The sequence below is a fragment of the Dermacentor variabilis genome, chromosome 7 (assembly GCF_050947875.1).
Source record: "Dermacentor variabilis isolate Ectoservices chromosome 7, ASM5094787v1, whole genome shotgun sequence".
Classification (NCBI taxonomy): domain Eukaryota; kingdom Metazoa; phylum Arthropoda; class Arachnida; order Ixodida; family Ixodidae; genus Dermacentor; species Dermacentor variabilis.
Genome location: NC_134574.1, coordinates 170,112,298 through 170,138,277, shown reverse-complemented (window position 1 = coordinate 170,138,277; position 25,980 = coordinate 170,112,298). Strand labels below are relative to the sequence as shown.

General features: G+C 47.2%; 1 protein-coding gene across 8 annotated transcripts in view; it reads right to left on the bottom strand.

Moving 5' to 3' along the window:
* GCS2alpha (glucosidase 2 subunit alpha) overlaps nt 1-25,980 on the bottom strand; it is a 125,767-nt gene that overhangs the window by 11,514 nt on the left and 88,273 nt on the right. For all 8 annotated transcript variants that reach the window (XM_075700265.1, XM_075700268.1, XM_075700267.1 and 5 more), the window contains 5 exons: nt 24,802-24,878; nt 23,577-23,651; nt 19,636-19,749; nt 12,556-12,668; nt 11,613-11,713 (listed from right to left, as the gene is read on the bottom strand). In XM_075700265.1, coding sequence (XP_075556380.1) covers nt 11,613-11,713; nt 12,556-12,668; nt 19,636-19,749; nt 23,577-23,651; nt 24,802-24,878 — 480 coding nt within the window. The remainder of the gene's footprint in view (nt 1-11,612; nt 11,714-12,555; nt 12,669-19,635; nt 19,750-23,576; nt 23,652-24,801; nt 24,879-25,980) is intronic.

Sequence of the window (25,980 nt, the reverse complement as noted above, 5' to 3'; positions counted from 1 at the left end):
TGTCTATACTCCCAACATCCTCATATTTTCCCCATATTGGTGGGAGCTGCTAGGTAACACGGCTGAAAACGGAGCTTTGCAGTGGTCGTCGCATTACTGTTCCCACCATGAATGACAGTGACCACGTGGGATCAACGTCGTTGCCACCTCCAATGTCACCATCAACAGCTATGTCGCTGTCCACTGCAGTTGTGGTTGTGCAACCCAAGGATCCTGGAACTTTCTGCGGGACCAATGGCATCAACATGGAAGAATGGGTGGCTATGCACGAACGCACGAGTGGAATCAACAGATGGAACCCTACGCTTGTGCTAGCTAACCTGTTGTTCTACCTACGAGGCACAGCAAAGATGTGGTATGAAAACCACAAAGAGGAGCTAACCAGCTGGGACCAATACGAAAAGAAGTTGACAGGGTTGTTTGGCAAACCAGCCGGCCGTAATATTGCTGCAAAGCAGGAACTGGCCTTCAGTGCCCAATCACCCACAGAGTCTTATGTCTCGTACATCCAGGACGTGCTGGCGCTTTTTTTTTTGTTGTTGTTGTAAAGCCGCTCACAACATGACAGAAACTGAGAATGTGAGTGTGTGCTGAAGGGAATTGCTGACGACGCCTTTAAAGGGGGACACAACCTTTGAAAACCGAAAAATCGCGAAAAAGTAGATTTTTGGAAAACCACATATTCGGGCAGTATGTCTTATAAACTACCATTTCTGTAAATATCAACGTCTAATTCATCGCGAAACTATTTCAAATAAAGTTTATAACAAGCCGCGACAACCCTCGAGCAGCGAGCGAGCACTCAAAATACCCTTCTGTGGCGCGAACACTATTTCTCCACCGCTCCCCCAAGCGCCGCCATATTGGTGTTTTGTTCATGCAGTTTTGTGCTTTTTTTTTTTTCCCACCAGCCACGGTGGAGACAGTGCGGGAGCGGTGTAAATCGCTCATGACTGGAGGGCTCACGGGAGCTTGGGGAGCCCGCGACTCCAATTGGCTGCTGTGTGCGATGACATAGTGGTCTCCTGCATAATGCGTCCGGTCGTCGTCTGCTTCGGCTCCTCCATCGCTGGCGCCCTTTGTATGTTCCGCTTGATATCGTCCATCTTTGCAGCCGTTTGCATATTCTCCAAGTTTCTACCGTCTTTGCGAGATGATTTTCAACAGTCTTTACGAGACCGTTATTGCATTTAGCCTGCCGATTGTTGTGCGGTCGGCCACGATGCGCCCAAAGAAACTCAAAATGCTACACGCGTCGGTGCAAGGAAGCGCTCTATGAAGCTCGCCCGCATGGTGAAGCTTGCCGCTCGCCCACGCACCGATGATGATTGTGGTGATGAAAAAGCAGCTTCTGCTTTATCTATGCAAGAGCGTGGCTGTGTGAACGCTTCTAGTAACATGACTCCTGCTCCACAAGCGCAAGAATTTTTCGTGATGAGTGCGCCTGGTGTAGCGTGCTCATCGACAGCGGCTTCCACATCCACATCTGCCTCGGACAGTGCGCTCGCCCCCATCATCCACTGTGCACTGAAAACACATTTCCTGACGTGTGAAGAAAAAGAGGCGACAGATAAAAAACACGCTGCTGTGCAGCGAGGACTTGGCACTATGTCAGCAAAGGAGCGAAAATTTCAAGCAATGGAGCGCAATCCTGAAGCTGCCACCGCTACAAGTGAATCCAAAAAATTTATCCTTGCACAAGTCAATGCCCTAGGCGACCTGCTATCCAGGACCTTGTGCGAGCGATACTTCGCGACTGGGATGAAGGTTCAACTTGGACTAGCAACAAAGCTTGAGCTGCTATACATTGTGGAGTAGTTGCAAGCTCAGAGTTCTGCTCGTCAGGATGACTCAATGGCCTTGTGGCATTGTGGCAACATTGTGGCAACAAAGACATGTGGCAACAAAACAGATAGGGAAGGGACAAACGACCCTCAACGATATTTGGGCAGCGATGAACCTGTCACATGGTGACCTGCATCATAAGGCTTTCAGAAGCACTTGAAGAAATTAAGGGAACCGCAGACACAGTGCATAGACAAGTTCTATGCAGAATCTGCTTCGGCTGTGAAAACCACCTACAAGGAAATGGATCTATATTTCAGCAGGGATATCACAGTAAGCTTTGATGGAACATGGCACAAGCGTGGCCACACATCCCATATTGGAGTTGGTGCAATGACTGAATATCATACGGGCCTCATCTTGGATGCCATTGTTTTATCAAATCAGTGCCTTGGTTGCCAAGTAGGACCAAAGCCTGGAGACCCAGGCTACGCAAGCTGGCAGGAGGATCATGAGTGCCAGAAAAACACCGACTGGGAGGATGGAGGTTGAGGCAGCTGTCATCCTTTTCTCACGTTCGGCGCCAAAGCACAATCTCCGTTACACAATGCTCGTGTCTCACGGAGATAGTGCCACCTTCTGTGCCCTTGTGCAAGAAAATGTTTATCGACTGGTCCCCATTTCGAAAGAGGAATGCCTGAACCATGTCCAGAAGAGGATGGGGACAGCACTGCATAACCTTGTGCAGAAAAGTGACAAGGCTTTAGGAGGGAAGGGCAGGCTGACAAAGGCCCTCATCAACAAGTTGACTATTATGGCTGGGCCCTACGGAACCACTCCGACGATGCGACTGCAAAGCAGCGTGCAGCGATGGCATCATACCACCACGTGACATCGACGAACGAGGATCCTCACCACGACTTGTGGCCTGAAGGTGCAGGCTCGTGGTGTCGTCATAACTCCAGCAAGAGTGATGGTATGCCACCTCCGAAGCATCGGTACAATTTTCCAGGCTATGTTGCAGAAGCACTGCTACCTGTTTATGAGCACCTCTCACAGGCTTCTCTTCTGCAATGCTGCCTGGGAGCAAAGACGCAGAATGCATCAGAATCATTTCACTCCGTGCTGTGGTCCCTGATGCCCAAAGAGCAGCATGCGCCGCTGATTGCTGTGGAGACAGCACTGCATGAGGCAGTTTTCAAGATATAATGCTGGCTGCCACAGGGCCACCCAAGAGCTATGTTCATCAGTGGGGCTAACACCTGGCCACCTGGCCATTCAACTGGCAGCCCAGAAAAATTCTCTGCGCTTGAAAAGGGCAAATACGCGATAGCAGGAGAAGGTGGAAAGGCGGCAAAAGAAGAGAGTACTTAAGGACATCTTTAGTTACGCTGCAGGGTCATTTTATACCAATATATGTGCTCAAGTCTTTCAAAGCTCATTTTCTCAAAATGACTTTTTTTGGCTGGTGAGGCTGCTTGTTCCAGCCATATCTGTAACCGCTCATCAAATTTCCCGAAGTTGTTTTTGTTTTGTTTTTTACTGTGCATCTGAATAAATTTCTGAGGGCAAGACAAGCCCATTTTTTTATATGTTGTGTCTGTGATTTGTTATACCATAGTTGCTCGAATTAGGCCGACCCCGATTCTAAGCCGACCCCCTAAAGTCTGAAGCCCAATATATATATATATATATATATATATATATATATATATATATATATATATATATTACCTCGAATGTAGGCCGAACTAAAAAAGGGAGGACAGCGTTCACAAAATGTAAACAGCATTTGTTGAATCTGAACGTGCAGAGCTCATTCAATGTCATCGTCACTGCTAGACTTGTCGCCGTGTTCCTTGTCACTGTCACCTTCAAACAGTGCACTATCTTCGGTACCATCAAGCGCATTAGATATGCTGCACTTTTTAAAGGCGCGCACGACCAAAGTACCTGGGATGTCGTCCCACGCTGCAGCTGCCCAGCCCGTCAGCTGCGATAGCGATGCACGTTTGATGCGGCCCGTTGCCGTTAGCATGTGGTCTTCGTCAGTCAACCAGTCCGTGTAATATTTCTGCAGACGATTTTTGAAAGGTTTGTTGATGCAGACATCAAGTGGCTGCAAGTGGCTGCAACTGGCCTGTCATGCCGCCTGGTATGACAGCGAGGTTCGTGTTCGCTTGGGCGAGCGCAGCCTTCACGTTGTCGGTCAAGTGCCCACGGTAAGAGTCGACGACAAGGAGCGAGTCCTTTGTCAAAAGGGCATCTGGACACCATCGTCACACAATCTTAACCCACTCTTCCACCATCACACCCGTCATCCACCCGTTCTCATTTGCCCGCACAATGACATTTCTTGGGAAAGTTTCTCGAGCAGACAGTGTCTTCCTTTTAAGTATCATATAAGGAGGGAGTTTATGTCCATCAGCTGTGCAGCACAGTATGACAGTTATGCACTGCTTCTCATAGCCCGCAGAGCGCACCTTCACCTCCTTGGCACCCTTTTCATTCACGGTGTATGCCACTGGCATATCGAAATACACAGCCGTCTGGTTGGCATTGCCGATTTGCCCAAGGTTGTAGCCTGCCGCTTTTCTCTTTCGCAGCACATAGCGCTGAAAAGCTATCAGCTTTTCTTCGAAATCGCTTGGCAGCTTCAGCGTGATTGAAGTGCGACGTTGGAGGAAGAAGCCAAAGCGCTTCACGAATTTCTGAAGTCAACCCCGGCTGGCTGTGAAATCCTTTGGCGTTAGGCCTCGCTCCCTCGAAAGTACCCTAACTTTCTCTTGGTGCACTTCTGTTGTCACTGGAAGGGCAGCTGCTCTCTGCGTCCGAACAAAGTCGGCCAAAACTGTCTACTTCATGGTGATGGCCTTTCTTTGGTCCGCTAAATGCCATCCCCATCCTCGTTGTGGTGCACGCAAAAACCTGCTGTCATTGTCCCCTCTAACGATGGACGTTTTTCTCGTCGACGCCGTAGTCCAGCTTGAAGGTTCGACGATGCATCTGTGGATATCACAACTTTTCGCTTGAAAGCGGCACTGCAGTGGCATCTCCTGCTTGGTGCCATCGCGACAACACCACGCCGCACACCGATATGGCCGACACGACACAGGTCAAAATGGCGACTTCGTTTATGTACGGTTGGCTACTGGCACGGCTAGTAGCGGCTGCGATACTGACTTTTTTAGATGGCGCTAGCTATGCACCATATTAAGCCGTTTTAATGAAAAACTGGCGCATTCTTTAAAATCCTCGAGTCTAAGCTGTCCCTAGAGTTTGAAATAATATTATCTGAAAAAAAAAAAAACTATCGGCCTAGATTCGAATAAGTAGGGTACTTAATCAAAATTTGAATGATAAAATCTTAATCACCAACACTAAATTCGGTGGTCTGCTAAAATTCTTCAGCAAGGAAATTTAAAAAATGGTCTCTGTCTTGCCCTGAGGTATTCATCTGGGAATTATCATAGTGAATTTCACAGTTGCAGCACCTTTTGAAAATTCTCCAGGCCTGGAATGAGAAAACCATGTGCACCATTCTGACATATTGCTGTAACTTGAGAAGCAGTGAATATAACTGCATGAAATTTTGTAGTTCTACTAATGCGTTTGTAATGAGTCTGTACTCAAAATTTCATTAAGATATCTCAATAAACAAAAAAGTTGGTATCCAAAGGTAGTCTGCCCCCTTAATCTGCTCATGTGCAAAAGCTGCTCTAGAGTTGATGGTATCGTCAAAGAGTGCCGACAATGGAGCAGGCCAAAAGCCGACGCGTCCTGCAACCATTCGCAGTGGTTGCAGGACGTGGTTGCAGGAGTGGTTGACGCGAAGCAGTGAACACGATCACATCGCTGATTACAATAGGCGGTGGTTCTTGGGTGGAATCACATTCACAGTTTAAGCCGCAGCTGGTGCAGTTAAAGCCTCTCCATCGACGCGAAAGTAAACAATGGTAAAAAAAAAAAACACACACACACACATAGTGTCACTTCCACTCGGAACAGGAAGCTGCAGCTATGTGAGTTCCGCTTGACGCCGGAAGCAAGGGGGTGAATGAGAGAGGATCGCGGCGGAGGAGGGTAAATTGGCGGTACTTAACCTGGTCGGCGGAAACGTGTACGGAGGGGCTTTAGCGCGGACCTTCCGCGCGTGCGAGGATCCATGCATCTGTGAGACCGTCTCGCGTGGCCTCCTTCGAACGCGCGTTGGTGTCCAGCATGGGGCGAACATATTCGCTTGTCATCCGGTCGCAGTGAGTCGTACTTCCTAGATTTGTCGCGCGCCCATCGGCACGTTTTGTGGATAGCAGCCCGGCTAGCAGGCATTGATCTATGAAAGGTGCAATAAATGCCTTTGTGATTGTTTGCACTACTGTGTTGTCTTTTCTTTGTCCCAAGAGCATGGGTGAGAATCCCACAGTTTCTAGTACTTCCGAATTTGACATCGAGAGTCTGAATGCCAAGAGTGGTTTATTAGCGCCAATTGCAGCTCACAGCTCTGGTTCCTTAACGGATGATTTCACAAAAGTGATTGAACCAGACCTCACCTCTACACAAGCCATGGACATATTTCTCCTGCTCGAATCATACAGTGCCATCTTTGAATTTGGCACAGGCCTTTAGGCCAAAGATCTGCTGTTCACCAACACTGTTCCGTATAAATACTGGAGACACGAATCCTATTCATCGGTGTCCTTATCGTGTATCGCATGCTGAATGTAGAGTCATCCAATCAGAAGTGGACAAAATGCTCCGCAAAGGGGTCATCGAGCCATCAGCTAGCCCTTGGGCTTCGCCTGTAGTTCTTGTGAAGAAGAAGATGGTACCTGGCGTTCTTGCGTTGATTATCGCCACTTAAACAACATCACGCGAAGCGAGCTCTACCCACTACCACGCATCGATGATACCTTCGATTGCTTGCACGGAGCTAAATACTTCTCGTCCATTGATCTTCAATCTGGCTACTGGCAGATTCCAGTTGATGAAATGGACCGCAAAAAGACTGCCTTCATCACGCTTGATGGTTTATATCCGTTCAAAATCATGACCTTTGGCCTATGCAACACTCCTGCGACATTCGAACATATGATGGACTCTCTTCTGCGAAGCTAAAAATGGACCACCTGTCTTTGTTATCTTGGCGACATTGTTTTTTCTCCCATGTTCGACAGCCCTTACCCGACTCGCTGCCATTTTCGCGGTCTTCCGAAAAGCCAGCCTCCAACTGAACTCCACGAAATATCAATTCAGGTGCCGTCAGATTACCATGTTGGGACACCTCGTTGACGCATCCGGTGTGGAACAAGATCCGGAAAAGTTTGCGAATTCACAGTTTCTCGTGCCATGTTCTGCTTCTGACATACGCTGCTTCATCAGCCTGTGTTCTTACTTTTGCCATTTCGTCGAAAACTTCGCAGGTGCTGCTCGGCCTTTGACAGATCTTCTAAAGAAGAACACGCCAGTCTCATGGGGCCCAGGAGCAGGCTCATGCGTTTGCCGCTCTCATCAGGTTTCTGACCACCCCTCCCATACTTGCCTACTTTGATCCATCTGCACCGACCGAAGTCCACACTGATGCGAGTGGCCACGGCATCGGCACTGTTCTCGCCCAACAGCAGAATGGTACCGAGTGCGTGATAGCTTACACCAGCCGCCTGCTGTCACCTCCAGAGAGAAATTACTCCATCACCGAGCGGTAGTGCTTGGCTTTAGTTTGAGCTGCTGCCAAGTTCCGGCCATATTTGTATGGCCGCACGTTTTCGGTCGTTACAGACAACCACACCCTCTGCTGGCTGTCCTCCCTCCGAGACCCGACAGGACGGCTTGGTCACTGGGCTTTGCAGCTCGAGGAATTTTCATTTGTCAACTACAAGTCTGGATGTCTGCACAAGGACGCTGACTGCCTCTCTTGTCACTCCGTGGATCCTCCTGATCCTGCTGCGCATGATCCAGTGACCTGTGTAATGGCTTTTACTGACATGACCGACATGTGCGCTGAACAACAACGCGACAAATCCTTATAGTCCATCATTGCTGGAGTGCAATCTGACAGCACCGACGGCACGTGCCGCATGTTCATGCTGCAAGACGGCATCCTCTACCGCCGCAATATCAACTTCGACGGCCCTGAGTTGCTCCTTGTCCTACGCCATCTGCTATCCATTGTTCTCGAATAACTTCACGATGCACAGATGGCGGGACACCTTGGAGTTTTGTATACATACGACCGTGCACAATGCCGATTGTTCTGGCGTAACAATATACAGTTGACTCCCGTTAATACGAAGTTCACGGGGACCGCAAAAAACTTCGAATTAAACGAACTTCCAATTAAGCACAAAACACAAAAAACAGCACTTTATTTGTGGCGAAATCGAGTATTTTCTCTAAGAAGAATAGTCGGTCATCTTGCTTTGCTTCTTCTTGCCGAATCGCGCTGCTGAAAGCAAGTTTTGCAGGCTATAGATGTGGCGGAACGCTTCTTCCGCGTTACCTTCAGCGGCAAAGAAGCGCTCCGCAAGAGCAAGGCCCGCAGCTACATCGGCAGCCTTAGGTTGCGGCTCGCCTTCAACTTCATCATCGCTTTCCTGGGTCGCTTCCTGGGGCCGAATAATCTCTACAATTTCGCTATCCGTCAGCGCACCGCATGTTTCGACCGCCTTGTCTACGGCGACATAATCTTCAAAATTGACGTCCCCGAGAGCATCACCAAAATCAGTGCCGTCAAGCTCGCTTGTTGACGCTTCCACCGCTGAAATTTCAGAGGCATCCTCCGAAGAAGCTGCCACAAAACCGCAAGCCCTGAAGCAGTTCTTGCTTCACACGATTCCATGCTCGCGCCAACATGTGGATGGCACTAAGCAGGCTCACCTTGTACTTTGTGGAGCTAACCATACACAAAATCATGCGCTCGAGGAGGTGCCGCCTGTACAGGACTAACATTCTTGATGATGCCTTGGTCCATTGGCTGCAAAACAGCCATTGTGTTTGCAGGCAAAAATGCGAGGCGTATTGCACTCAAGGCTGGCACATTCACGTGAGCACTGCAGTGATCGACAAGGAACAACACCTTGTGGTTCGAAGCAGCAAACTTGCGGTCCAATTTGCTTATCCAGCTCTTGAAGATTTCGGCCGTCATCCACGCTTTCTTGTTCGCCACATAGTCCACAGGCAGCGTCTTCACGCCTTTAAAACATCTCGGCTTCACGGCTTTCCCGATCACAAGTAACCGACATTGTTACGTGCCAGTCATGTTTGCCGCAATCAGCACCGACACTCTCTCCTTGCTGCGTTTGCCCCCAGCACAGTCGTCGTCCTTGAATGTCAGGATCTTCTCTGGTAGAAGCCGATAGAAGAGTGCAGTCTCATCTGCATTGAAGATGTCTTCCGGTCTGTATTCGGCGAGATATTCATGCAGCTTTCCGTCCTTCCACGTGGCGCATGTTTCCTGGTTAACGGACGCCTTTTCACCACACACGCTCTTGAAAACCAGGTCATGGCGATCTTTAAAGCGCGTCAGCCATCCATCTGACGAAACGAAGTCATCGATCCCCAACATTGCTGCAAGCGTTCGGGCTTTCATCGCAACGATGTCTCCGCCGAGAGGAAGTTTGTTGCTCCTGGCCTCCCTAATCCAAACCAGCAGAGCCTTCTCCAACTCTGCGTAAGCGCCAGTGCGCATTCGCTTCCGAGAAGTCTTGAACTTGTTGTTCTCAAATGCATCCATTATTGTGCGCTTGTTCTTGATGTAGTTAGAGAGCGTGTTCGGCTTGATCCCGTACTTCCGCGCTATGTCTTGTTTGGCGGCACCTCCCTTCTCAACTTCCTTCAAAACCTCGACTTTCGTTGCCAGGTCGAGCGTGCGATAAGAGCCATGGTTTGCCATGGCTATAAACTGCGCGACTAGGTACAGTCAATTCCGAATCACTCGTGGAACAACCTAGCCTACGAGCTATCCGCACAAAGGCGCTCGACCAACACCATGCCAACACACGCCTCGACATACGCTGCGCACGCTGCAAGACTAATCTCGCACAATCTCGCCACTGCCAGTATGCAGCGCTGCGTGCACCTATGGCACCCGCGTGGCCTCCGGCGGGAGCCGCTTCGCCTCCCGCCGGAGTTGATTGCGGAGGCCACGGCAGCCGTAGCAATGAATAATCGCGCCACTCCAAGAAGGATGGCGTTGCGGGCGGCTGCGGTGGCGATGACACCAACGCGGAGCACGGAACTGTTGCAACACTTGAAAAATTGCACATTCTACCAAAGAACGACGGTCACCTCGAGGATCCCGGCTGAAAATTAACTTCCAATTAAACAATATTACTCGATGAGGACTTCGAATTATCGAGCGATTTCTTCTATAGGATTACATGCAAAACTGACGGGACCAGCACTTCACTTCTAATTAACTGAAAATTCCAATTAAGCGGCTTTGAATTATCGGGAGTCGACTGTACACAGTAACAGTAGGAAGAAGTGCACTGATCTAAGCCCGCCTTTTCATTTAAGCTTAATGACAAATGAAAATGAAAAATAACGCTACTGCACAAAATAAACATTAAAGAAAACACTAACACAAGTTTTCCTTTTCTGGGATCTGGGATTCCTGTTCAATAATTCTATTTGGGGATGACACTGCCATGGCACCAAATAATGTAACTCTGGTGTTTCTCTTCTAACAACTGCCAGGTGTAAATTAAACAAATCTGACAAGTTTAGTTAAATATAATGTACAGTGTGATCCACTGTTAAAAGGAACACATGAGTGTAAAGTACATACAAATTTTTCCTTCAGGCAAGTGTGGAAGTATGTATCCATCTTTGCAGCAGATGACTTGTGGTTGGTAGTGTCAGCAACTGTCTATGCCCCGTTACTATCAGCCACCGGGGTCAGTGTACTTTGAGCCACTTCTGCTTTCCTGTGACAAATCGCTTCAGCATTGTGAAGCTAACAGTACATCCCTTCAAAACAGGTTAGCGGCGACGCCACAGTGCTACATGTTTGATGAATACGTGGTTGATTGCTGCTACTTGGCCGCCAACCATCATGCTAGGACCAAAAAACTCCTGGGAAAGTGCGTTCTATGCTTCTTCCTTACAGCTGCTGCTAGCCGCCCAAGCCGACCGTCAAACAAAACAGCTAATTGCAAGACATTCCATGAGCTGAAGATGCGTCGACAGAGACACATCTGAACCTTCCTGTCAACGAGCGTCCCCTCCTGTCTCTGGGGCAGTGAACCGTGTGCACCTGAGGGCAATTCTCACATCGTGTTCAGCAAACAAAGGCACCGGAGTGACTATGCACACCCTCGCCCTCAAGGCGAAGACTTTGGTGACTTTGGACGCTCCAATTAGGGGAAGATGTGACCGTAGGTTGCTCTGGCCGACAGAGGACAGAGGGGATTTAAGTAGACTTTTTTCAGCTCTTCTGGAGTGCTTTGATTCAGTCATGTTAATTGATGAGACATAACATTCTCTATTTCTCATGTAATTATAGTAAACAAGCCCTGTACTCTTCATTCTCGATGAGTACCTGCTCCTCTGTTCAACAATGTTCTCACCATGAATGAGGCGGACGACAGCGTAGGCCAGCTGCCCCTTTTTAATATGGCCGACCCAACTCTTACAGCCCCTGTACGGTTGTGCATTGACTAACAGGCATTTGCAGCTGTATTAGCGCTGCAGCTCCATGTGCCTGCAGCACATACTTGGTTCTTACTGTACTGTACAAATATGCAAAACAGCTTTTAACTGCCACATCCCCTTTTAAGGAGCAGGACTCTCAGACTTCAAATATGGGAGTAATCGAAAGCAAGCCTTACTCGTAGTGAGCTGGACATCAGAAGGCCGCGTAGGATAGCCAGCTATGACCACGCGCTCCACCCAGGCTTTTGTCTTGAAGTTCCCTGGGCCCTCCAGGATCCTGCAAAGGAAGGACATGTTGCAGATGCATTGGGTGTGGACTGAAGAGGGCTGACACACATCCATACATGTTCTTAACATTTTACCAATTAGGTTAACCATTATCAATCTACCCTCCTCCTTGGCACCTGAAATTTGTTTTATCCCTCACTCAGCTTCCTGTGTCAACAGGAGCTTCAACCGGCAAAGAGTTGCGAACAGTGCCGCAGCTGCTTATCACTCGCTGTGTTATTTGGCTTTGCTTGAGTGCAGAGGAAAATTTCAGAAGCGGGAATTGTGATACTGGCACGAATGGCAAATCACGAGATGACAGAATGCATCAACAGTTGACAATAGCAGAAGTGACAGTGGCATGTGACCTAATCATTTTTCTCTCCTCTTAATTGAATGATAATTGACTCAATTGGTTTAATGACTAGAAGCAACACAGTGAGACCAACAAAGCACCACAGTGGAGGGCTCTTGGTTAATGTTTGACTATTAGGGGTTCCATAATGTGCATTCAAGTCAAAGTACACCAGCATCTTTGCACTTTGCCTCTACTGAAATGCAGCCATGGGAATCGAACCCCCTGACCCTGTGCTCAAAAGCAGTGGTCCAGCAGCAGTCATCAAGCTATAAGCAGCAGGTCCTTCCCCTAATGTAAGAGAGTGGGAGGAAGGCCTTTTTCATTGGCACGCACAACATGATTATATCAAGTTTTTGCACTAGAGTTTTGGCCTTTTATCCCCGCAGTTATGCAGGAATTGGAATCGAACCCATGACCTTTTGGCCAGCAGCAAAATTCTATAGCCACTGAACCACTGCAGCAGGTTGAGTAAATTGAGAGTTGTGAACACTCACTTGGACGTCAACATGTTGTCCACAAACTTGAACTTAAGGAACAGCAGGTCTCCCTTCTTGTAATCGAAGGTTGCACCGTCATCAATGTACAACGTTCCCTCTGCAGGTTTGCCCTGAACACAAAAAGTGAGAATTTTTAACAGCTACGGATTCATCACAATGATACTGTGCACATATCTGCATCTTTCGTGTTCAGGAAGGTGCAACTATCTAAAGGAGAGGTAGTAACAGCTGGTACAGGCAAACTTGAAGTAACGAAAGTTATGATATTATGATATGAAGTTTCTTCAAACATGTACATTAATTTCCATGTATTATGTTATTTATAAATTTACTGTATGACACAATGTATTATTATGAAAGTCAAGGTTTTTCCCCTAATACTGCACAGTACAATCCACTGTTAGAGCACTTGTTGGGGCAAGAAGAATCAGAGGGAACGAGGAAGTGGCAGTAACAAAATAAAGCCAACAGATATTGCAGATAACCAAAGCACAGGTGAAATGTCGCTCTTAAGTAAGCGAATGTTCACACGTTTATGCGGCTGATAAAACTACTATCCTTACTTCGTATAGCTCATTGGCGTAGCAGGGGGGTGTGGTGGTGTCGAAACACCCCAAAATTTTCTTACAAAACACCCTCCCTTTCCCCCATTTCCCACAGAACAGAAAGTTTCAGGAGGTGGGCTCTGAAAGAGTGACATGAATGAAAGGGAAAGCTTGAATGTGAAAGCAAGGCGGGCACTAGTGGTTTGAAGGGGGGAAGGGGGGTGTCATCAGGGCAATCCTCTCTCTCCCACGCACAGAACATTGCGGCCCCATTCATGGTGCGCCTCTACCTCATTCCGGAACGTGTTAACCATAACTGCTCAGCGGGCAACTGCACTAAAAATTCAACACAGAGATAACGATTGAACCAGCATGTGCATAAACCTTAGGGGTATTGTTGCTCCCTACCAGGCCTTGTGTCGTTGAAGAGCTTCTCATTTACGGTAATTGGCCGAATCGTCGACCACGCTGCGCGGAATAGAAGCATTCCAGAAATATTGCAACTTGCTTGTGTAGGAAACACATGAGAAGCGCTTTTCTTCTTTTTCTTTCCCTTGTCTCCGACTTTCATTACGTTAATAAACTTGAGAAGATCTTACTGCTAGGCTAGTTTGTACACACTGTTAAGAATGAAAACAGGGCAAAAAATGGGACAAGAAAGAAAGACCCATAGAACACTGACTTGCGCACCGCAAAATATATCAAGGATGGGGGTGCTAGGCCAGCGAAGTTAACTGCTACAGCAAACAGGTGGGAGAGCAAATAGGTGAATGGCCTCGAAGTTCACATGGAAACAGAAATACAGGAATGTAAGGGGCCACTGCACCATTCAACAGCCCGGTGAATGTTGAAGAGTACGACAGTAGTGACTATGTAATGGAAAATAATTTTAAGAAGGGGAGTCAGGTGATGGATATGATGGGGGGGGGGGGGTTTGCATGAAACAGCATGAACGAAGTTGGTGGAATGCGGATAATTCTGGCCATAGAGAGACCGTCTCGTCACTACCCAATCGCTCAACACCAGATGGCTGTGGCCAGTTGCCTGGCTGAGGCTCACTTACCCCGTCGTAACATGTGCTGCTTGGTGTGGTGAGCCTATCCTAACTAAACATCTTGGAAATTTTCAGAATAGACGGGTGTCAGGTGGCACAACATTTTCAAATTTCTCGGAGCTACTGGCCCTTATTTTACTGTGCACTACGAATGCCATAATTTTCACAAAGGCTTCTAAACAGGAAGCAGCCCTCCTTCAAATTGTCTGCCTCACAAGTGTGATCAAATAACAATATGTGTCACGTGATGACTACAATACCATGATCGCAAGTTACTTCTGAATATATCTTCAAACAAATCGGACAGCAGGTCACCAAAAGTATGTGAAGCTTGCATCATATGATACTATCGAAGTTCTAATGCAAAGTTTCACTCCTGTATTTTTAAATCTAGAATAACATAGCATGCCCACAACGCCGAAAGTGTGATTGAGCGATAGGCGACTGGCTAAATAGTGCCCTCACTCTTCCGTAAGTAGCAGTGGCCGTACCATTCACTAGAAGATCTGGCTGAAAAACAACGGTTATCTCCACTGTTACCTGGGCTAGAAAAATTCTGGCCTGCAAACAAGAAGACGCATGATAGTGCACTGTCTTGTTTCTGTTTGGCCCTGTTTTTCGCACTGTTTGTCTTTTCAAGTCATGTACCAGCTAGGTCATCAACATACTCAGTTATATAAATGCCTGAATTCGTTAAAAAAATACGTCTTTTTTTTAAAATATTATCATTTTTAAACATGGCATAAGGAGAATAGCATAATTTGTTGCAAAGTGTCTGCACGCATTAGCATCGAAAGGACCCTACAGCCGATGGTAGGCCACCCGACGTTTGCGCCCCTCTTCGCGCATCATCCACCCAACCAGGGAGCCCCGTACACGGCAACGCAATCATGGCCGCCAACGCAACACCAGCAGCAGCAGGTGTAACCGCGTGGCAGTGGAACTGTCGCGGCTTCGGAAGGAAGAAGGCAGTCATCCAACAGCACATCGTACATGCCGCGCGCAAGCCAGACGTTATACTACTACAAGAGACACTAACCGACGCACCGTCCCTCCCCGGCTACAGAGTGCACAAGGGACCGCCCGACGGCAGAGGCCTGTGCACCCTGGTCAGGAAGGGACTCACGTTCGTCGAACATGAGCTGCAAAGCAATCTCAAGATCGAGCACACACTGACCGAAATCATCCCTGGCAAGAAGAGAAAAGGAAGCATATTTCTGCTCAACGTCTACAGCAAGCCATCTCAGAGAAAACAGAGATTCAAGACATTACTGCACAGAGCCAGCACCGCAGCGGGCCGTAACACCCTGATCGCGTGCGGAGACTTCAACGCGATGAACCCTGCCTGGGGCTACAACAAGTACACAGCAAAGGGCCGCGACCTGTACCAAGACGCCACGGAACTCGACTTCACCCTCATCACGGACCCGACACATCCAACGAGAATTGGTAACTCCGTGTCCCGGGACACCACTCCAGACCTCACGTTCGTCAAGAACGACATCCGGGGCGCGATCACCTGGAGAAACACGGGGATCGACCTAGGCAGCGACCACACCATCGTGGAAATCGGCATACCGGAACACAACGACACCAGCGTCAAAACACACAGATGGATAGACTGGGATGCCTTTCGAGACGCCAGAAGCCAGAAGAGCGACGGTGACGACGAGATCGAAGACATCGGCTCGTGGACGGCCGAAATCACCAAGAGCGTACGCGACGCGACCAAAGAGATTGAAACGGGCGCGGAGATCGACAAAGTAGACAGCCGGCTTGCGCATCTCATCGAGGCCAAACAGTCGATACTAAATCGCTGGAAGCAACAACGGCTTAACCGCAGACTGAGAAAGAAGGTGGCGGAGCTGAACCGAGCGATCGAGGATCACTGCCGCGCTCTCTGCATGCAACAGTGGAACGAGATCTGCAACGCGGCAGACGGGCAGATGCATAGCGGGAAGACGTGGAACCTACTGCGGCACCTGCTCGACGAAACGAAGACCAAGTCGCACCAAAGGGACAGACTCGCCAAGCTCATACATCGGGCGGTCTCAGCACACGGCGTCGACGAAGTCACCAGGCGCATTAACGACAAATACCTGCCGACTACACCTACCGAACAACACGCGCCGTACAGCGGCCTGCCTAACGCGAACCTCGATCGTGACATCGACGTCGAGGAGGTACGCGCGGCCCTGCACGACCTCAACAGCCGGTCGGCAGCCGGCCCAGACCTCGTCACGAACAAGGCGCTCAAGAACCTCGATGACGGCTCGATTGAAAAGCTCGCACAATACTACAACAAGTGCTGGAGAGCGGGAGCGCTGCCAAAGCTGTGGAAGACAGCCAAGAGCATCCTGATCCCCAAGCCGGGGAAGCCGCCGGACACGGATAACCTCCGGCCCATCTCGCTCACGTCCTGCGTGGGCAAGGTGCTGGAGCACGTCCTGCTCAACAGGTGGCAAGACTACCTGGAACGAGAAGGGCTGTACCCGGCCACTTTGATCGGCTTCAGACAGCATCTCAGCACGCAGGACGCGATGCTGCAGCTCAAACGCCAAATCATCGATGATGGCGGCAGCGCCCGCGACAACAAAGCCATCCTAGGGCTCGACCTGCAGAGCGCCTTCGATAAGGTGAAACACTCGGCGATTCTGTCCCAAGTCTCCAAGCTCAACATGGGGGAAAGATCCTACAACTACATCAAGGACTTTCTCACGGACAGGACCGTCGAGCTACGAGCAGGCGACCTACAGACGAAAGAGAAGAAGCTCGGGAGCACCGGAACACCACAGGGATCGGTCATTTCGCCAATGCTGTTCAACCTGGTAATGATAGGAGTGGCCGAAAAGCTCGGGTGCATCGAAGACGTCAGGCACACCATCTACGCGGACGATATCACGATATGGGTGACCGGTGGCAGCGACGCCCACATCGAGGGCGCGCTGCAAGCCGCCGTCGACGCAATAGAAGACCAGCTGGAAGGCACCGGACTGCGATGTTCGCCGAGCAAATCGGAGCTTCTCATACTCCCACCTACCAAATCCAGCAGAGGCAAGACTAGACAACGCGAAAGCGAAAAAATCAGAATCGTGACCAAATCCGGCAACGTAATCCTCGAGGTCGGCAAAATTAGGATCCTAGGCATGGTCATCGAAAAGCACGGAAGGAACGGCGAAACCATCACCCGTCTCAAGGCAAAAACAGCCAACGCGATTCGACTCCTCAAACGAGTCACTTCCCGAAAGGCTGGCATGAGAGAGGAGAGCCTAATTAGGCTCGTCCAATCTTTCATCATCGGCCACGTCGCGTACGTTGCAGCCTACCACAGATGGCTGCAACACGAACGAAACAAAATCAACGTGCTCATCAGAAGAGCGTACAGAATCGTGCTGGGACAGCGCTGGGCCTGTTCGAGTCCACAAGCACGACCCGCTTGTTACAACTCGGGCTACACAATACGCTCGAAGAAATAGCCGAAGCGCAACGGACCTCTCAACTGGAGCGGCTGTCCATGACCAAAGCCGGGAGGAAGATACTGGACGATCTGGGAATAAGACGCTCGAACGAGGTGGAGATGAAGCTCCCCGTCCCCGAAGAGGTCCGACGCCAGACCAGAATCGACCCCATACCGAGGAACATGAATCCCGAGTTCAACAAGGGAAGAAGAGCGGCGAGGGCCAAGGCTCTCATCGACCAGCATGCCAACGACGACCACGCGCGGTACGTGGACGCGGCCGAATACCAACGGAACGCCTTCGCAGCGGTCGTCATAGAGGCGTCAACCGGCGCCACGAGGACGGCAGCGAGCGTGAGAAGCACCGAAGCGGAGCAAGCGGAGGAGGTAGCCATCGCCCTGGCCATCGCCGACGCAGACTGCCACACGGTGCTGAGTGACTCAAGACAGGCGGTGCGCAACTTCGCCAAAGGGCAAATCTGCAGGGAGGCTGAGCGCGTACTGCGAGCGGTAAAACTAGACGAACGAAAAGTACGACTCAAGTGGTTCCCGGCGCACGCGGGCGACGCGTCGGAACGCAATGAGAACCATAACGAGACGGCACACGCCGCGGCGCGAGCGCTAACCAACCGCGCCCCGGCGACAGACCGTCCGACGTGGTTCGGAACGAAGGACCGCATGACGGATTACAATGAAATCACGAAGGCCTACCGCTTGGCTCGCAGGACTCTTCCACCCCCGCACCCGAGACTGAGTCGAGCGGAGGCGGTAGTACTGAGACAGCTCCAGACCGGATCGCTACCGAGCCCGAAACTGTTGAATCGCATGTACCCCGAGACATATCCGACAGATATGTGCAGAGTCTGCCGGAGGGAGACCGCAGACTACACGCACATCTTGTAGGACTGCATTAAATATCCAGAAGACGCTAACTCAAGAACACTCCCACCGCGGCTCGAGGCAGCCGCGAAGAGCTACGACCGAGACGATCAGCTCTGGGCCGTCCAGCAGGTCCTCGAGGCGCTCGAAAGGCACGGACCCAGCGAGCCGGCAACGGCGAGCGGAGACCCGCGCCGAGTAACGGCACCTTCGAGGATGACGTAGGCCCTCGTCGGGGCGCGCGAGCGCCCAACTGCAGGCATAAATAAAGTTTCTCCAATCCAATCCAATCCAATGTCAGAAGTTAAGCAAAGTGTTTCTGCGACGGAATAACACGCACACTCGTTAAAGCATACATGTCCGGGGAGCGTTAGGAGTTTGTCTTTGCGTGGTATAAGCCCCCCCCCCCCCCCCCCCCCACACACACACACAGACAGACAGACAGACAGAGACAGACAGACAGACAGACAGACAGACAGACAGACAGACAGACAGACAGACAGACAGACAGACAGACAGACAGACAGACAGACAGACAGACAGGTGAAGGAGGGGGAGGAGTGGTAGCTGTTGGTATAGCTCATGCAGCAAAGTATACAAAGTGCAGACAGGCAGATACCTTAATGACAGGCTAAGGGAACACAAGCAAAAATTGAACTGTTATCGAGATGGACATGTCTCCGTGCATTGTGATGATTGCAGGTGTAAACTACTGTTTAAGGATTGTGTAGTCATATTTAGAAATACAGATAAAGATAGGAGGGAAATTGTACAAGCAAGCTTGATTTCAAAAAAGTGTTAACTGCATCAGCACTCAGTCGATTACTCTAAGCAGAAGGGAAACTGCCTATCTGGGAAATGTTGGGTTGCACGTACGATGATTTCCACTCGTTTGACCGATATAAGTACCATGCTTTTCTGAAATAAAATTCAGTTCATAGTTAGCACACGACCTGTCGTCTTTCTTGTCCGTGTCAATCCAGTGCTATGACACCAATTGATGCAACGAACCAACTAGCCCAAAAATCTGTGCTCTGGGTTTCACTTTAAGCATTTTGTGTCGCTCCTATGTCAAGTGCACTATGCCTCATGTTGCACTGTGACGCACCAACAAGCTTAAAATACAACCGCAGCCAACTTGCCTCTTTCGGGAGTGCCACTTGCAAAGTGTAAGGGTCGTCTTTGGTCAATGTGGAACACCGACGGATACGCTCCTTCTTGGGGACAATGGTGCCACCTCTTTGGTAGACAGGGATCTGACAAGATGGTAAGAAGCGTCCTTTCAATTCATCTTTAAGACAGCTCTGCACAACAGCCATTGTTGAAGTGTCAAGTTAGGCAGGCCTTGGATGACAGGAAGGCCACAGATATAAAATAAATGTTAGTTACATGGAAAGAGGATTAAAAGTACACACATCTTGTTAACACAATCGAAGCACTAATGTGTATACTGTGGCCCAGACTCAAAAGCGAACACCTATTTAGGATTCTGCCATAAATTATAGCTGAGACATGTGATTAATACCTGTAGAATATTTTTTGTGCATGAATTTTTTTCCAATGCACAATATCAGTCACCTCTTTGTGAAACATCCAAAGAAATATTGCAGTTGTAATGTATTTATTATAAATTGGGCGTTAATTCTAAGGGCAGATGGCACATGACATAGAGCAGAAGAGTTAATACTCATAAATTGACAAATATTCTTGTAGCTGATTCTCACATTAAGACATCAAAAACTGCATAAATGCTTGCGTAAGGGGCATCACTTTCACAATTGTAATAAAACTAAATTATGGCATTTAAGGGGGGATGAGGGTCATGAAAACTTTTTTTTTTATTTTTCAACATATGTTGTAGAATGCTGATTTCAAATATGTATTTAGATTTCAAATACCTCACTTGGAAGAAAAGATATGGCAGAATACAATAGTCCTAATTAGGTCATTTTTTACAGGCCTTTGTAGTAATTTCTCATTAAAGTAAAGTGTTTTTAAGAATATGCAGACATTTCCAAAGGCCCACTACACATCCTAAAGCTAAGCAAGTACCAATAAAATAATTGTGATTATCAATAAATAAATACCAAAGTTGGGAAGAAAAAACAATGTGGCAGTAATTAACCTACATCTGATCTAATTAATAATCTATCACATTTAAGAAAAAGCGGAAAGCTTTCGGATGTACCTGTGATATTACCAAAAAAATAACACCTAGTTCACTGAAATCAGTTGATTCAAACATTAACAAAACTTCCATAAGGCAAAAGCACTTGACGAAAAAGGAAAATTGAGAAAATTGCATTTAAAGTTTTACTGCCACTACCCCTTTTGTCTATTGAACATATGGAAAACCTTTAGGCTCTAGCATGTTGCCCAGGTGTCGCTGGGCACAAGAACACCAAATTTACTGAAATTGATTCATGAAATCTTTACCAAAGCTTTCATAATGCAAAGGCACTTGAGGAGAAAACACATCCAGAAAGTGACTTTTGAGTTTTCACTTTCAAGCACCGCCCCTCAAACGAAACGCCAGCCTCATGATTGGTTGGTTTTGTATTCATGCAATGCTCTTGAAACATGAAACTTTCAGGACACATCTAATCTTGTGTGCCGCTTACAAATATGCATTAAGTTTTTTCTAATGTCAATAAAAAAAAGTAGTTACTAATATCAATAAAAAAAGTAGTTACAATCTTTCTTGTGGTAAAAATTTGGCATGTGACTTGCAGAAAACGTACTGCAACAGGATAGCTAAAAGTAAGCAGGTATGTTCTTGGATGTTCAAATACTGCAAGTTAGCACTTGGATGTTTGTATCTGTACTGTAGCCAAAGTTATGAAATTCTAAAGTTGCATGCAGCTTTACAAATGTGAATTCATGTTGGTGATTTCTACAGGATTTCAAAATATTTTGGTGTCCTAAGACACTATATCATAGTTTTTGTGCACTCTCTGACTCATCTGCATTCAGGGAAAAAAAGAATGACTATAATTGAATAACTAGAAGGGACACAGTGCTGATCCCAACACTTGAGACTTTAAAAAAGCTATACTAGAGAAAAACAAAAAACTAGAAAAAGAAACTGGGAAAACAAATTTCAAGCTTCAAAACTGGGAAATAATAATTACAATATAATTAAAAACATGACATTCTTCCGCTGATGTAGACAATAGGTGCACGCATAGGCTCCCAACAGAATCTGGAATGCACCAGCACAAACCCGCGTATACGTGAGAGGCACGGGAATAGGCATCGGCACATCGTCTGCAGTCTCAAAAGTAAACCTAAACGCGGGAATAAAGGGCAATGGTTAGCTTCGCTGCTGTGTTACTGCCGATGCAGTATGAGATTGCGCGACGCAGTGACTTATCTTCGGTGCGGACTTCTCGGCTCATGTGAACCTTGGCCTAACTGCCTCCTCTTTCTTGCCGTAGGAAACAGAGACTACTTGCGCTTCGCTTTTCGTGGACGCTTGTGCGATTTCATTTTTTTTTTTTTAGAGAGGGTTGATTTGCCGTTTAGGCTTGTAATACGATTAACAATGGTGTATCAGCGGTTTTCGAAGCCACTGAATGCCAGGCCTAGCAGACAAGCTTGTCTGCTAGATCTAGTTGCCATAGCAACAGTCTATCAGAAGCCACCTCTCAGCGCAATGGCGCCCGAGCCAATAGGAGGGCTGCCTGCATCGCGAGCTTCGCCAGACCGGCCCCTGATTGTTTTACATTTGCGCTTTTTCTATGCGGCCATTGTCGGCGAGGATGCAGGGGACTGAAAGGCAGAACTTTGAGTTTTCGAACGATACCAAGATGGCAGCGCCCGGCAGCGGAAAAGACGAGAAATAGCTCCGTGAACTCCGGTGTTTCTGCACGATTTTGGGGTGGTTTCTCGCTGTCCACGCTGACAAAATAATTTTTTTTAGACACTTAGGGTGCGTTTCGGAGCAAATCATTTTGATACGGTGTAGATTAAGCATTACAGATGCCGAAACAAGTACTTCCGAAAAATCTATTTCTTTTCGCGATTTCCGGTTTTTAAGACCCGCGTCCCCCCTTAACAACCAAAAGCAACTTATTGGCCATGACAGATGCCTCAATCTAGATTAATGATGAACATCTGGGGTTCATTATTGCGTACCTGAAGCATGGTACACAAGTGTTTCCATGACTATAGGTGCAGCATGCAACTTTACAGAATGGCCCAGTTTCGTGACCACTTACATGAACCTAAGCTCAATTATCGAATGCACGAAACATAATACTTCAGCATATTGAAGAAATTAGGACGAAAGAACTAAACAACTACAACCAAACAAATATTAGATGTAACGAATTATCAGATAAAACAAAAATCTGCAATGTTTGTTGCCTATATTAGTGCACAACAAATAGATGATTATAACGACAAGCGGATACAATGAAGGCATTCTTGTGTCGGATGCAACTTCATTATAACGAGGTTTGACTGCTCCAAAATGAAACTGTTCTGAACAGTAAGCACAGAGAATAAGTTTGAAATGTACTCTTAAGTTATTCAACAAATCGACAACCATACTGCATATTCTCCAGTCTGTGCCTGTATGGAAACTGCAGGTGTCCAGCACACATTAAATTGCATGTCCAATTGCACAGCACACTAAGTGTTTGCAAGAATTCTAGAGCGCCTCAATATTACTTACTTAACCAATTTCTACAGCAAACACTTTCTTAGATGCCTGGGTTCAATTGTTTTAATGAACATGTGGCAGAGCCAAATTGGCACTGTAAATTTTCGCACTGGCTCTAACAAAAATAAAAGCTGCACATATCAAAGTGGCTAACTGTTATAAAAGATAGTGTTGTAAACCCAAAAGTTGGAAAACTTGATCATTACGGCCTTTGCTCTAGCATATAATTAAGTGATCATAAATATGAGCAATGTGCGAATAAATGATCAGCTAAACATCCTCAGTAGACACCCAAATTCAAAGGCTCATTTCCTGCATTTGTATTTCTGACACACATATCACTACCTTTTACAAAAGAAACACAAAATCTTGAAAGGATGTGAAGGTAAACTATCATATTGCACTGTAGTATCATACCTTGCTCAGAGTGACGGGGATTGAAACTGTACTTAGGCCATCGAACTTCTCCCAGGTCTCCACATCATACCAGACCTAGCACAAGAAGCAAGACGATCACGATAAACAAAACAGAAAGGGAACAAGAAACTGTCACGTGGCTTTCAATTCATTGCAATTCTTTAACAAAAAAATGGCATGCAAAGCTTATGACCTGGTGAGACTGTTTCCCATTCAGGCTTCCATACTAAAGAGATAGATGAGATGACTAGGTTTGCAAGAAGTTATTGCAAATTTTCTTTAATATTTTCTGCTAATTTTGACCCAGGCGAGCAACCTCAAATATAACTGCCCAGAAGTAGCCTCTTCATTCAATGCAACACTGGCACGATAGACATCTGCACTGGGTACATATCACTTAAACATATCACTTAAATCAACTAGCAAAAATCCTATTGATTTCGAGCACAACTGCATATGCATAATGCAAAATATGTTGGTTTGGTTCTCATGAGTGACAAGTTGTCTTTTCGTCAACTTGCATTTCCTTTTTACTTATTATTTCTGCATTTTAATTAAAAACCACAATAATTTCCCCCTCTGCTTTCCTTGGCTTTGTAGGATTGTAACCAATGAAAATTGGGCACTTCGGTTACCTTTCTCGTTAGCTGCTATTCAAGAGAGTTAGTGAACCACACTGAGAGGCATAACAAATGTTTTTCTTTGTGTTTGGGTGCTGCATCCTTGGTACTCTTTTAGTACGTCTTACCTTGTTCGAAAAAAAGATTGAGACACGAATTGGGACCGACGTCTGAGGGGACAACTTTAAACTCATTTTCATGCTTCTTGAGCACATGCAGACTGCGTGACAGATTATAAGTCGCACGTCCTGTGCATTTATGAGCACTTCTTTAAAATTTACTTTTTAATACATACTGCAAATCTTAATGGGGTCAACAGGACAAGCCCATGTTGCGAAACAGAGACAATAGAATACTATTGTAAAAGCAACACTAACACACAGTACACACCGCAACACAGTAGGTTAGGTTGGGTTCAGTTAGGGTAGTTTTAATTAATTTAGTTAGGCTTGCCCAGACAATTCCGTTCAAATAGTGCCTCCTATGAACTTTCCATTCCTTTACCTCACTTCTGTAGTAACTGGCAGCAAACCAGACTACATTTTTCATTTTTTTTCCCTCAAGTCACTCCCTCTCTTCTTCGCAAAAAGACAAAGGCTGCTTACTTCATTCTCTCCAGGGAAGTAGACGCTGACCTTAGTTGCACCAGCCTCGGTAACAGGGTGGACAAGCAGTGCATTTCCTAATGACAGTAGAGTGCAACACAAAAGTTAAAAATAGCAACAGAAATTCAAGGAGCTTGCATATAAATCGGGGCTATGTATCAATTCTGCCTTGAGGTGTGGTTTTACGATGTGCTGTGAAGGCCAAAGAGGTTTAATATCTTTCTGGGTGGCATTGGCTGGCCAGAAACCCGTGAAGCGATAAGTGACAGCAACAGATCGCCCTGCGTGATGGCAATTTGATTCATTATATCAAAACATTGTTAATACTGAAATTCAACGTTTTATGCAAATAACTATACCTAGCTGCCGATGTATTTTTCTTTCATGAAAGGAGTCGCAATATTTTTCTAATTACCGGGTGATCTAAAACAGGGCACACTATCTCGTATGCGGTCAGCTGCGCTGACAGCCATTTGAAGCTCCGCCCATAAGCGCTTGATTTCGTTATCCTAAGATCGCTCCCCTTTCCCACCTTGCTTTCATGGGAAGGCAATGCTCATCAAACCATCATTCCTTTTGGCTCACCCTTGCACGCTTTCACTTGCACCGAAAGCATACAGTGCGCGGGGTTCGATAGGAGCTTATTGCACTTGGACTTTATATGAAACATCACGCTGCTGTGCTTCAAGGGTCGCTCTCGGCACGCAATTTGAAGGTGCGTTTGCAGACAGCCACTTGTAATAAAACGATTTCACCATTGATGTTCGCGGAAGTTTATATTTATTGTGGCGGTATTCTTTGCTGTGGCAGTGAAGTTTTGTTATATTGAAATCATGTATAAACACATTTCGTTATATTCAGGTTTTATATGTATTGTGTTCTATGGACAAAAAATTACGAAAACTTAAATATCGTAATATATCAGTTGTGCTGAGGTTCATTATATCCAGGCTTAACTGTAGCAATGATCAGTTATAGCAATCAAATCTTCTGGGCACTTGAATATTGTTATATAGGTGGGTACGACTGTAACTGTACTAACAACTAAATACAATAAGCTCAACATATACCATCGCAATGCAACAGTGTCTGGCAGTCAGAGCCGCTACATCAGATGTACCTAAGCCATGTCAGATGCTGAATCATACCACGTGTCCCCTGCTTAAGACAAACAACCAC